This window comes from Thermobia domestica, chromosome 14 (assembly GCF_964235325.1).
Source record: "Thermobia domestica chromosome 14, izTheDome1.hap1.1, whole genome shotgun sequence".
Taxonomy (NCBI): Eukaryota; Metazoa; Arthropoda; class Insecta; order Zygentoma; family Lepismatidae; genus Thermobia; species Thermobia domestica.
Window position 1 is genome coordinate 137,616,515 of NC_137467.1, and position 15,046 is coordinate 137,631,560.

The following is a 15,046-nucleotide window of genomic DNA, read 5'->3' on the forward strand; positions in this document are numbered from 1 at the left end:
CAAAGAAAGTTACAAAAGAACGATGGTATACGAGGCGCGTTCGGAGAGAAACTTCCGATTGGTCACTGTATGTGAAGTAGTGGGGCAGCGCTATCATCTTCGCACAGACATTCGCGGTAGTTCAGTCTGCATCCAGCTGTAGTGGAGTGAAGGTTGTCTGATTACTAGTTCCACTTTTGAAGCGTCTCAAAATGTGTGCTGCAATACAAAATCCTGCCAGTGCGAGCTGGTTTACAGCAGCTATTCATTGAGAACGTTGTGCCGTGTATGGACCAAGTGTGATGGGTGAAGGAGTTGTCCCTGAATCGGATTGTTCATTTAAAAGTGGACGAACAAACGACTAGAGGAATGGCAGGGCATCAGTGGGACGTTTCACAATCTCGGAGTTTTCCGATGAATTTGCACAAATTTCCAGGGCTGTGTTATATGACGTATTGACACAGAGGTTAGGTTACAGGATGAGGAGGAGGATCTGAAAGATACGATCACAGTCCGGCTCAAGGCACAAGCGGAAGATTTTTATGCTGATGGGATTTCTAAGCTAGTGCAGAGATATGTTAAGTGCTTGAATGTTTATGGAAACTATGTTGAAAAATAGAGCAAAGTAGTAGTTTTCAGATACATATAATAAATTCTTCTTATTTACTTTGGTGTTCGTTTTTTTTACCCAATCGGAGGTTACTTTCCGAACGGCCCTCGTAAAAAGGCTGGTTTCTAAATCAAGCCAAAAAGGCTACCATGAGCCTTATTTATTTTCCAATAAATTTGTTCATTTTATTTGTGTAAATGGAAATAAGACTAAAAAAACATATTTTCGTTTATAACAAAATGTGTATTGTACAGAACAAATGAAAAAAAAAATGCATTGAATGTTCACAGTTTAACATCACAGAGTGTCATTTACGTAAATAACAAACGTAAATTCAAATTAATTTAGATACTTCTAGTAATAATAATAATTTTTAAAACAGTGCAATTAACACTAATTGGTATTTATTTGCAATTAATGTTTCTCCAGAGCTAATGTTAACAATTCATTCATGCCAGTGAGGATCATCCGTGGATCTTCGATCAGGCCAGCTGCCACCATAGCATTTGAGAAGAGCTGAAATAAATAGATATTTTCATTATTGCCCAAAAACAATGTAGCTAACAATCAACACTTATACCAACATAGTCTTACCTAACCTCACAGTGATGTTGGAAGAAAACAATATTATTAAATTATTTTTATATTTTGCTAGATATGGACGCAACCTCAGAAGGTGTTTGGATAAGGGAAAGCATGTATAGCCTGCAGCAGCCTTCATAGCATATTGATTCGCAGACAGGAGTAAAAGTGAGGGTGAACGCAGGGGGACGTCGTTACCCCACTTCCAAAAATTATCTATGGCGTCCTCCTACTTCCTAAAAAAAATATAATGGACAAAGATAGGCACGGGGAGGGTGTGACGTCATACGTCCCCCTATCTTTTCACATCCACTTTCACCCCTGTTAGAAGACTACTATGACTGAGACAACAGTGCACGTCAGTCTTTATACTGTGCATACAGCAACAATATTCACGCAGCAGACCTTTCTACAAAACAAGATTTCGCATTATGCAAATTCTTTTTAGCCTGCTCGGTGATCGGGGGTTATTTTACGCAAGAAACCTTCCAAATATATGTGTCTACAATATTAAGACTGAAGGATCGCATTAGAGCTGTGATCACCAGAATTAGGCGACTGTTATGACTAGTACGTAATGGATGAATGCCTAGAAAAAATGTGTCGAGCGGTAGTTTTTTTTTTTTTTTTTTGATCGTATACAAGCATTGATTAGTAAATAACGTTCTCTTTTGTGTTTTGCCGACCACTAGCATGATTTAATAAAGATATTTGTTTATACATTGGTAGAAAATGAAAACAGAACATTCGGATGGAATAGCTTAGAAATACCGTATCCATATGGATTACTCAGAGCTACCTTTTGGACGCAGTAAGAAATGAATACTATCCGAGAAAATTCCGAGATCGTACCACGTGAAGTACTGGCCTTGTGTTTTCACATCGTACTGTACTATGCATTAAATTGGCAATGGGCAGTGTGCGAATTAGATAATCTATATTGGGGGGGATAAAATTAGGCCAAAGGACATAGTCTGAAGGTTCAAATTTCAAAATGAGACAATAAATGCCTTACCCCCATATATATATATATATATATATATATATATATATATATATATATATATATATATATATAATATGTGTGTGTGTGTGTGACCTGTAATAAATTAGAGATTTATTAATTTAATAAATCTACCGACAATAACTATGCACATATATATTGTCTGACATACACACACACCACTAAACCTTTCTGAACGTGTTTTGATGTTGTACTCACTCTTGTCCCCGTAGCTCTCTAAGGTTTATTTAGTTAATAATTTGGCTCGAGCGATAGCCATGATCACAAGCATATGTTAATTTTTCCACTCATATTGAAAGCTTCCACTTTGCATTAATACATACAGGTTGCGAGAAGAAACCTACTTCAGTCTTGTGAAAACCACTAAAATTATCAGTTAAACCGGACATTTTTTTTTTTAAAGAAAATCTAGATATTAGCCTATCAAATAAGAAATGGATTGTTGCTGGTCCCGATTTCTCACATCAAGGTCAAATCGAAGGCCAAATATTTAAAATCTCTCAATTCAAATTTCGAGCTTGTGCTTCTACTTCCCGCTAAAGCTGTGCTCATCACGCTGTGCTAACACTTAAAAATTACTTTACTGTTAGGTTGAAGATGAGTTGATTCACTATGGGCTACGTTATTCAAATAAAGTAAAACATTACACTGAAGTTTTTCAGATAACATTAATTGCGTGGACAGCAAACTGTACAGCGAAAAGATGGAAAAATGAAGGGTTAACTTTAAAAAAAAAAAAAAAAAAACAAAAAAAAACGCTCCAGTTGAAATGCTTATACAGACACGGACAATGACACGGAGAACCAGTCGTGTTAACAAATGCTGAAACAAATCATGAATTATTCGCTTATTCACCTAAAAATCACCTTCATTAACATGTCTGCTCACTAGGAGCGTATCCCCCAGCGTGTACGTTAACATATACTTACGAGAGAATACCTATATCTCAGATTTTGAGTACAGTTTCAAAAGTTCATTTCGGTAAACTGTAAAAGCAGTGATTACTATGCTAATTATCACAAATTAAATGCAACTTTTGAGTTGCATACACACAACCTACTAGGGAATGAAGACCATGTGCTAACAAAGAGTACACTGGAAAATGAAATAACATGTTATAACAAAAATTAAAATAAGATGATAATCGATACAAATATAGAGGATGAATAAGACATATCCGAACTTCGCCAAGTATGGTAGAAGAAGCTATTTGTTTACTTCTTCTTGGCCAACCGCTAAGAACATTTATAAATCTATATGTGGCTTTGTTATACGCAATTAGTACATTCAAATTCACAAACGATGACGAACTGAAGGGTACGAAGGTACAGTTGCAAGTATCAACCGTAGTCATAATAATATAGTTCTACTAAACAATGTTGAAAATAGTGGGTAATTAGGTGGTAAGTAGAAATGACTAAGGCTGAACAGTTTACATCGATCATTTCGAAATACAGCTAGAAGATTAAATTTACAAGAAATAACAAAAATCAGTGAAATTTGGAGTTACACTAAGCATAGTTTGACGGGGAAAGCGAGCATCCCCGGTGGGGATACTTCAGCTGACTTCTTTGGGGGGGAACAAAATGTGATTGAGGGGGAAAATCCCCCTCATCCCCCCCGGTAATTCGCACCCTGGCAATGGGTGTTGGGGAAATGTCGGCACACCATAGTGGAGCAAGTTCGAAGAGATAAGGGAGCTTGGGCGAGGCCGTATCATGGACCTCGAGAAGTTGGATATTCGTTTCGTACAGTCGCGTAATACGTTGCACGGGAAGACTCTATTGGGCGTCAATGCTGGCGCCGTTGCTCCAAGGAAGGTGCATGTGTATGTCAGTCTGGTTCCGGAAGGATGCGGGATACGAATGTACTCCTGGACGACTACATTAGGCAAGCTCCAACTATGTATCAACTGTGATCGTATTACAGATCAGCAAGACCAGTGTCGCATCTAATGTGTCAGCTAGGAGCATTTGCAACCGTTTCCTTGACACAGAACTACGATAACGGATGGCCCTTACTCGTACGGCCACCTTCCTCGTACGGCTGGAATAGTGTTGTATTTTGTAATACTGCCTGGCTATGGTGGTTTATGGATGCGTTATCGTCCAGACAAGAGACACTATCCACAGTGTTACGGCAGCAACACACACGACATTGCCAGGGATCATGTCGTGGGGGAACCACAGACTACAAAGATAACTTGCCTTTCCTGTTCTACTAGTGCAGTATGCACACATATAATCTAACCAGTCCTGTTACTGTTCCTGCATCATCAATGTGATGTGCTTTTGAGGCATAACAATGCTCGTCCACATTCTGCTCGTCACCCAACGCGTTCTCCAAGCCGTGCGTCATGTTTCCTGGCCTGCAAGATCAAAAGATTTATAGCTCATTGAGAATGTGTAGGACTCGTGAAGAAGTAGTCTGGTCCGGTGTGCAACCCCGATGACAAACGTTGAAGAACTATGCCATCAAGTAGAAGAAGCTTAGAACACTATTTCTAAGAATATATCCCGCATCCCTATCACAGTTTTCTTGCGAATATGCAGATTTACGCTAGAATTGTAGGAGAGTACACAACGTGCTGATATGGTTTTCTGACATATTCTGTAGTATGTCCATTTTCATACGATAATCACAGTGTGCGAATAAAATTTCATTCACGTAGGACTGTGCTTTCTGAGTATCCATTTTTCATTTTCCACAAGCACATTAAACAATGCGACTTTAAGCTACGAATGCTGCCGCATCTACATTAAATTAGACGAGACATGAGATGAAGCAGAGAATAAACTGATCGAAATAACACAAACTCAAATGAGAAGGAAAGCAACGTACTGCAATACTCATATCTTGTAAATCAATGTTTGTAGTTAATGATTTTGTTTTCAAAGAGAAAATGTCAATTATCACTCTTTATAGAAATTCCATTAATCTATAAATTCTTGTTTATGATTTTAATAAAACACAATTCAGAAATATTCATTCTATACACTTACTAACTAACTAACTAACTAACTCTATGGCCTATGGAACCCGGAGGTTCAGTGCCGCGTTCACAAAAGCTCTCCACTGACTTCTATCCTTAGCTAATTGCATCCAGTTTCTACTTTGTATTCCTATCTCTGCGAGATCCATCTTAATATTATCCTCCCATCTGCGCCTAGGTCTTCCTAATGGTCGTTTTCCTATGGGTCTACCAGTCAGGACTTAGAAAGCGTTTCTACTTTCTTCCATTCTAGCTACATGACCTGCCCACCTTAGCCTCCTAGACTTGACAACCCTAACAATGTTGGGTAAACCGTATAAACTATGTAGTTCCTCGTTATGAAGCTTCCGCCATTCCCCATTCTCGTTCCTCTTGGGTCCGAATATTCTTCTCAGGATCCTGTTCTCAAATACTTTCAGTCTATGTTCTTCCCTCAGAGTAAGCGACCATGTTTCGCAACCATACAGAACAACAGGCATGATTATCGTTTTATATATTTTAAGCTTCAAATTCTTCGACAGAATTCGCGACGACAAGAGATTTTAAACCGAATAGTAACACGAATTCCCTGCTTTTAGTCGACATTTAATTTCTTCGTGAATATGATCTTCGTCTGTTAATATTGATCCTAAATATTTGAAAGTATCCACTTTATCAAAGGTATTATTCTATACACTTACTTTAATATTATTTAACAGATCGACATGTTAGTGTTATGTTTGCTCTCTAATAAGTATTTGGAAAGATTTAATACACAAACTATTCCTGAAACGCAAAAGTTATTATACAGGCGAAGAAATCGTCTGCTGATTTAAGAAATATTTTGTGAATGTGATGAAGAATAACATTGACATAACCAAACAGAAAATAGAAACTATAATCAAAGAACATGTTCGTAAATGTAATGCCAATAGTTACTCTTCTACGTCAAGCTTTTCAAAACACCACCTTATTACAATAATATTCAATAACCTATCAAAACATGAGATTAATCAATATCTAAAACATGAGATTAATAATCGTATCATAAGCTGTGATAACTCTATCCATTAAACACAATGGACTAAGTATAATTAATGATTCAAATTTTTGAATTCTTCTTGACGTTTAAGTTTCTGCTTATGTAAGTTTCTTAAATTTTAATTTTTCAAACTCCTTCAGAACAGTGTTTCTCAACATTATATAAGTTATTATCCCCCTTCACACAACGTGATGTACCCCAGAAGGAGAGACAGATATATATATTCTTTTCAACAGATAGGGATATTGCAGTCATCACAATATGTTTATACATATACAGTGTATCAGTAAAGTTGCGCAACCCAAAGTTTGACTGCGTGTATCTTTTGAAACAAGAGCGATAAAGACCTGAGACTTGAAACAAATGTGTGTTCTATGTAGATGTTTTCAAGATCATGACTAATGTTGGAATTTGTAATGGTTTCGTAGTAACGAAAGAAAGTACCGAAAATGTAAACTAAAAAATGTACAAAATGAAGATAATCAATATTCAGTTGCAGAAAACTGATTTCCTGCAGGTGAATCCCTGTGTATATGTGCAGTATGCATCAACATTTATTCATTGGTGCGAAAATATGGCAAAGTTTATGCAGTGTTGCCATTTAAAAAGGCTATTTAATGCAAGTTCGGTTTTTTAAGAAACGCAGACCCTGTCAACACTGTTGTCGTAAAACTACTGCAACAGGTGTGTTTTAGGTTTATTAATGTTAAGCGATGAGAATTTGCGCATGATTGATAACCAGAGCTTTTATGCAAAAAATCTGCGTAGAACAACTTCAATATGAGTTGCTTGCAAATAGGAAGTGCACTATCCTAGGACATACATACATATAATATATACTGTATGTAGCACAAGAATAAGAGCAACCTATAACATATTGGAAAATACCTATAAGTATCGAAAAAAATATTATTATTCAATTACCATTAAGACACACACACACACACACACACACACACACATATATATATATATATATATATATATATATATATATATATATATATATATATATATATATATATATATATATATATATATATATATATATATATATATATATATATATGTAAATGAGATCATATTGTAAACAAAGGAATTAAGCCACTATACCTCTGAGAATAAGTGTCTCGAGTGTCACACTCGAAATATTAGAAGAAAATAACTATTGAGGAACATTACCAGGTGAGTAATTTGAAACATTACAAAGTGTTGCATACACTTGATACGTAGTTATCAATTGAAATTATTATATTGATATTTCTACAAGGAGTGTTCAAATGAAAGGGTACGAAACGACACTGTGGCTATAATAAAAGTCTTTATTCAGAAGTAATCACCAGAAGCCTGAGCACAACTATATCACTGTTTCACGAGCCGAAGGATTTTCTGCTCCCCGAATTCCTGTGATTGTGACAACAGCCAGTCCTCCACTGTGTTCTTCAGTTCTTCGTCCGAGTTGAAGCACTTCCCTTTGAGGTTTTATATATAGAGAGGACCAACAAATGGAAGTCACAGGGCAACATGTCCGGACTGTACACTTTGTGTGACCTGGGAGATGTGTGGACGAGCGTTATTGTGAAACAGAATCACTCCTTCCGTGAGAGCCCGGCCGTTCGCTCTTGATGAACTTGTATAGGCTGCGGAGTGTCTCACAACATTCTTAACTGTTTTTCCATGTTCGAGGAATTCGATGAGTATCGGACCTCGGATGTCGAAAAAGACGGTGAGCATCACCTTGCCTGCTGAGGACACATCTTTGAATTTTCAGGGAGAGATGACGACGCATGCTCCTACACCATGCTGTCTCGCTTTGTCTCTGGCTCAAAGTTATGGCACCCGATCTCGTCACCGGTGACGATCCGCTCCACAAATGCGGATACTGATACTGGATACTGGAACAGTTCTTGCAGTGCTAACCCCATACACGCAGTTCCTTTTGCGGTTTGCTGAGCATCTTTGGAACCCACTGCGCGTACACCTTTCAGTAACCCAACCTGTAGTGCACAATTGTTCACACTGTTCCAACGCTGGCCCCCACAATTATTGCGAACATTCGCACTGTGACACGCTGATCACTTTTCACCAAGTCGTTCACCCTGTCGATGAATTCGGTCGTGATTTCCGTGTCTGCCTGGCCTGGTCTCGGATCATCACTCAAACTTTCCCGGTCTTCATGAAAACAGGCACTCCATTTTCTCACTGACTTATAGGACACACAGTCTCCTCCGTATACAGCCACCACTAGCCGGTTTAACGCCTTTCAGAGTCAGAAATCTAACACCTCGCTGCTCCTCAGTCTTTGAACTATTCAATGTGAACGCCAGATTTTCTCACACACGCACTGCCGCGTCAACTGGACGGAACACACAACTGTTGATTCTCTCCTGCATCATGTGAGAGGCGCCCGTGCATGCGCACAACGCCGGACACTAGATGTCGCACTACAATCTCCCAAAGCGGCACATTCCTATTTCAACCGGTTTGATATGTACGACGTTTCGTACCTTTTCATTTGAACACTCCTTATACAGGATGTTTCAAAACAACACCGACAACGTTTGGGAGGTGATTCCTGACACCAAGATAAGACAAAAAGTATAGACCAACCTGGGTGCACAAGTTTCTCAGTATCGCAGAATTCTGAAACTTGGGTATTTGGATAGGGCACATGCTAGTTCCTAAGTGAAGTCTTGACCCAACTATGGTAGGTCCCATAGTTTTGGAGCTATGGACCTTTAACATTCATTTTCTCATGTTTTCGGCAGCATATAACTCCGAAAGGAAACATTTGTGCACCCATATGGTCTACAATTTTTGTCTTATATTGGTGTCAGGAATCATTTCCCAAACGTTGTCGGTGTTGTTTTGAAACACCCTGTATATCATGATTATAATAACCATATGTGTAAACAATTAAGGGAAGTAACATTTTTTGATTCTCATGTAGTTATATATAAAGAAACTATCTCCTACCTGATTAGCAAGAAGTTCTGCCAATTTTGGATTTGATGTTCGCAGTAGACAGAGTTTCTTTATGATTGGGTGGCTGAAAATGAAAGATATATATCATTAAAATTGAGTTTTAAAGCTGACGGAATAAAATACAGTTTCTGATATTTCCTAATTATCAATGTTAACATCTACTACAATATTTTGCTGTTGTTTTTCGAACAAAAAATACTTGTTTCTTGAGCATGGTTTTTAACAGCTCACAAGCTAATAGTTAAGTTTGAGATATCACATGGGAGAGTAGGTTTCAGCTTGCATACTGCTAAATTTCGATGAGCTTCTGTAACACAAAGAAATTCCTAAATTTCTTCCCTGAGTATTCCTTGTTTGCGATTAAGATCATTGGCTTTCAGGTGCAATCCTGAATCTCCCAAGGGCTATTGTATATTTCTATTGTTCCACGTCTATCTATAATCGCAATTCCAATAAGAAGTCAAAATATCCTCACATTCCGTTGAATATATGCATTACGTTTAATGTCGCGAATGCTTCAGGTCTGTGGAAACAAGAATACTTTTTTACCGATCAAAATTATGAATGCGCTTGATATTGCAGGCTTTGAAACGATATTCAGTGCTAACTGAAGATCTGTGATAATTTTAAAGAAAAATACCTTAAGATTTATTGTGCCACTTGATAAACATTAAATATACATGGTGATTCTTTTAGTACTAGACCCAAGACAATGAGAATACCTCAAAGATTATTCACTAGACTTTGAACATACATATGTAACTTTATACGTTGCACCACGAGAAAAATGTAGATTAGGCTGTATATATATAGGACCGGATTTAGGGGGTGCAAAGGTGCACGTGCACCCCACCCCCTCGTTGTAAATATACACTACCTAAAGTGAGAAGCTGACAGTGAGTTTTGCAAAAATCAATAGTTTCAGTCAATTTTCTGAAGGTTGAAGAAAAAGGATTCATCGAGAGAGCACACAGCATTTCCTCATTCACACCACAGATGCCTAAAGGCATTTAAAAAACTCAATTTAATTCAAATGCACTGGCAGTTACTTGAAACCTCCCCCACCCCCCCAAGGCAATCCTGGATCCGGCCATATATATAAATTCAAAATCATGTTACTCTTAGTGACCGGGGATGAGAGAGGGTGGGGAGAGACCTTTAGTATGAATCTGGATGATAAAAGAATGAAAGCCATTTTACCTCCTCTCTGGTGTCAAAAACGTTTCCGATGTCGAGTATTTAAAAAGTCAGATCATGAATACATTAACGAATCTACTCAGCAATTGCAAAGTAACTTTAAAAGTTAATCAGCGACATTGGTAATGCAGGAAGGTAACCACATCACTCCGCGCGGTAGATATTGCTTAGTATATTACAAGAAGGTGTACACAAGAGGGTAGTGCTGTTTTATGTTCTGTGTTCCTGGTCAGAATCAAGAGAAAGAAAACGTTTGCCAGGGGAAGACTCTCAAACATCAGTGAATTCGACACGTGTCGTTTTACATCGTTCTTGCCTTTTCCTTTTTTTTTTTTTTTTTTTTTTTTTAAGCAGATAGCAATGATATTTGCAATTTACAGCTCCCTTCCCTCTTTCGTAGATCTAACCAGAGGTAGCCGACTGAGATTGTCAACATTGTTTTAAAAATATATGTGACCACTACATTTTAAAGAAAAACAAAACTGGGAGGGAAAAAATCTCAAACAACCCCAAATACTGGTTCAACCACACTTTGTGTGTCTATAATACGAAAAGGAATGTAACGACCATAAAAAATTTTTGTTACACTCAGAAGTCTGAGCTAACACACAGAAACTTTTACAGTTTCTGGTTTAACAATGGCGACTCGTTTGGAAAATCGGTCTCGTGAAGAAGTGTGGTCAGTTATTCGATTTCTGTGGGCGAAACATGTAACCGCGGCTGAAATTCACTGATATTGTGAGATCCTGATTCGACTGCAAGAAGCAATCAGGAGGAAATGACCAGGACTTCTCACCGAGGTCGTAATCTTTCTTCACGAAACCTGCGCCACATACAGCCCAGAAGACCACCACTCTGCTGAAGCAGTTTCGCTGAACATCATCGACCACCTTCCCTACAACTCAGACCTCGCTTCAAGAGACTTTCACCTGTTCCCGCACTTAAAGGAGCAAGTAGGAAGCCGTCGCTTCGCTTCAGACGACAAGGTGAAATACTTCGTGACAACGTGGCTGAACAAGCAAGGACAGAATTTTTACCAGGAAAGAATCTTCAAACTCATCCCACGATGCGATAAATGCCTCAACCGATATGGAGACTATGTCAAAAATAACCTAATGTATGTACTATATGTTGGCTGTATTGGTTGTATGAAATAACATATACACGTTTCACTGTAGGCTTAGTAACCTTACTTACTGATCACTCCTCGCATTTACTATTCCTGGCTTTTTTTTTTTTTTTTTTTTTTTTTTTTTTTTTTTTTTTACAAATTATTATAGTTTACTTGTTCACTGGAAAATAGTGAAGATAAGATTTTATGAATTGGCTTTCCTAAGTTTGATTCTGTTGAGAAACGTTATTTTTACTTAGAGCTCTACTTACCTAGGGTTGACTTCCAATCTCGGTTGCAACAGCGTAAAGCGAGCTTCCTCCGGAAGATGTTGAGATTGCGTTCGGAGAAAATGGCGTGCTGCAGCCATTTCTTCTACTGTTACTACACACGGATGAGTATCCAGTCTTTTAGTCACTTTAACTGCATGGGCCTTTCCAGCTAGTGTTTTCTTCAGCCACGATAATAATTCTTCTGTTTCACCTTTTGGTAAGCTGTCTGGTCCTAAATAAAAATAATAAAATTATTATATATTAGATCAGCGTAAGCATATTAAAATCAGAGTAAAAAATACCTACATGACTGATTTCATTTCATTTATTTGCCTGTTTCATTAAGCTTACAAAACACCAGATATTTTCATGTAAGCATTACAGTTGTCAATAAAATACACACAATATTATTACATAGCAGAAGGTTAACACAATATTGTACCTATGCATCTATCTAAAATAGAAAAACGTAAAATAAGAGATATGAAGTATGTAGACATGATCACTTAAAACGCAATAAAGTCACCAAATGAATCCCACAACTTTCTAGCCTCGAACAAAAAAAATAGAGACAAAATACTAGACAGAGATGTCTGATCTCATATATTACTAGAGGCACGATAGTTCAGTAGCAGGGAGCTCGCCTCTCGTGCAAACGGTTCCTGGTTCGATTCCAGGCCGTATTATTGTCAATCATTTTAAATGTTATCTAATGTACTTTTGTACTAATAATCTCGTAGATATTTTTTATGTTGATATCAGGACGGATTCTTTGAATTTTAAGTTACTACTCTTTTGCTTTAATCTGTATTCTTTAATTACTAAACATATAAATACTGCGCTTTTTCACATTTGAAATTGAGATTACATTTAACATATTATTCGTTTTAAAGGCAGAGAAAATCTGATTGTTTGACTGGCAAAGAGTCGAATACTGGTCACCTGTTCTAGCATTACAACAGCAGCAAGGTCAGATTTTGGTTTTCATTCCCTTCTTCTCGAGTCGCCGCCTTCTCCTCGTCATCATCATCCTTCATTCCAGCATCGGCGCTAGTCTGGGTATGGCCAATGCTCTTCAGCGACTTCTCTCATTTCACTATTCTCCAAACCGAATCTTTTTTCGTTGTATTTCCCTCTTTCTACATCTTATTGTATTTCATCCTGTTATGTTTTTAATCTTCTTCATGGGCATTTTCCTGTCATTTTTACATGTATGACCTTTTTAGTAAGCGTTTTCCTTTCATTCTTTGTACACTCATGTCCAAAATTATTGTCGCATGTCTATAAATATGTTGTTGTAGGAATATAATTTGATAACGAATTCGCCCAATATTTCTTATAATGTTAGTATGTGTATAATCGGCAAAGACATGTATGTGGCAGATTTCATGTCTAAAGAGCATTAATAAGAAAAATAAAACGAAAATAAAACTTTCTTGTCCATTTAACAACATTTTGTTTTACTTATTCAATTTTTCGTATTTATAACTCTTTTCCTACAAAATTTACCACAGATATACATTTCCCGAATACACACACATAGTATCAGTATTAAAAGTACACTCCAAAATCATTATCAAATTATATTCTTACAAGAAGACAGTTATAGATATGGGACAATCATTTTGGACATGAGTGTACATATCCATATCAACGGTGACTTTCTTAGACTATCTTACTATAATGTATTTTTGATTATTCTATTTCTTCATTTATAATTTCCTTGCCTTTCACAGAACTTCCTTTGTATCTCATTTCTACTAGATTCTGCTCCTTCTCTTTCGTCATTGCCCATATTTCCGCTGCGCAGTGTGAGTATGAAGTACGTGTGATATAGTAGTTTATTTTTTAGTTATGTTCTAATTCCATATTAGATTTTTTTAAAAGAATTACCTGGTCTCCTTGATTCTTTGTTTCACTCTGTGAGGAACTTGGACTTCCATTATCGTTTGTAATTAACTGAACACCACTCAGTGTTTAGTATGTATCCTCATTATTAAATTCTTGGTTCGCATTTCCTGTACAACTCAAAATTTCTTTACAGGTGTCGCAATATCATTCTACTTCTGATTTCTAAACTCATCATAAAGTGAATCATCCAGATTAACACAGCGGAAATGATACCAACGATTACATGATCCACACACGACTAAGTTCATTGTTTCATCATTATTTTCGGAAGCTGTTACGTCCGTACAGCAAGCGTAACTCTTGCTCTCATTCTGACTATTAACTTCTTGTTGAATAGCTACGCTGATGTTCTACGTTGTCTACGTTATCCTGTCACGGTCGCCAAATTCTGTCATGTGCCAATCCAACATCAAACTGTACGTTGTTACTATGTTGTCACACTGCTACGCATCTGCAGCTCCGTTGCAGTAGGGCAAGGCATCGGATTGAAGACATAAGTAAGGAGACGGTATTGAGGCGATAAGACTTTGTGCACGAGAAGAGTGATCTCGAAGCAACAACTGGCAGTAATCGATGTTATTTGTTTAGCATCCGGATACTTAAATAAAACCAGATTTCAAAATCTTTAGTTCATTTATTATGATACTCAAGCAAATTAAATAAACCTTCACGCTCACTGTTGTACACAATTTATCAATGTATCTATAACTTTAATCTGGGATTCGAATTTCAGTTGAGCATGATTTGTTAAAGGTATTTACAATTTTTAGTTCATCAAGGGAATGGGTCCAAGAAGCATAGCTGGAAATTTTCATGTTATTATACATGTCAATTAATAAGACAAAAGAAACTTCGCTTTAATATCTTTTAACAAATAATGATCTAAGCACACTTAAAAAGTATTTCACAATATTCTGTGTGCTAAATAATCTAAATTGCAAACTGTAATTATCCTGGGAAAATATCTTAAGGAAATCTTCTTCTCTTATCGAAGTTGAGTACACTTTACATAAAACCTAATTAAAAATAAAAAGAACAAAATTGCCACTAAACTCATAGTCTATAGAGTCCAATTCTTATTATGTGGTGCAGATAGAAAAAAATATTGGCACACTAGAGACATTATGAAAATTAATTATTTAACATTGTAAAATTACAAAACCATTTGACTAATCAGGAAATAATTAAATAAAATTAAGAAATAAAATTAACGAAAACAAACTGTAAAGAAATCAGGTCGTTACATTCTCACTTCGATGAAATTTTTCAAATTGCTGTAGTATTCTAACAATTTCTTATCTCATTCTGCCATCTGACGCCACTTCTATAGAGCAAAATAAGTTATTCTGTTTGGAACAGAAA

At 36.9% G+C, this 15,046-nt stretch overlaps 1 protein-coding gene across 2 annotated transcripts in view; it reads right to left on the reverse strand.

Moving 5' to 3' along the window:
• Positions 1-811: 811 nt before the first annotated feature.
• Positions 812-15,046, reverse strand: part of Trap1 (TNF receptor associated protein 1) — a 481,869-nt gene continuing 467,634 nt past the window's right edge. For both annotated transcript variants that reach the window (XM_081738896.1, XM_081738897.1), the window contains 3 exons: positions 11,774-12,005; positions 9,185-9,257; positions 812-1,105 (listed from right to left, as the gene is read on the reverse strand). In XM_081738896.1, the coding sequence (XP_081595022.1) occupies positions 1,004-1,105; positions 9,185-9,257; positions 11,774-12,005 (407 nt within the window). In that variant the 3' untranslated portion in view covers positions 812-1,003. The remainder of the gene's footprint in view (positions 1,106-9,184; positions 9,258-11,773; positions 12,006-15,046) is intronic.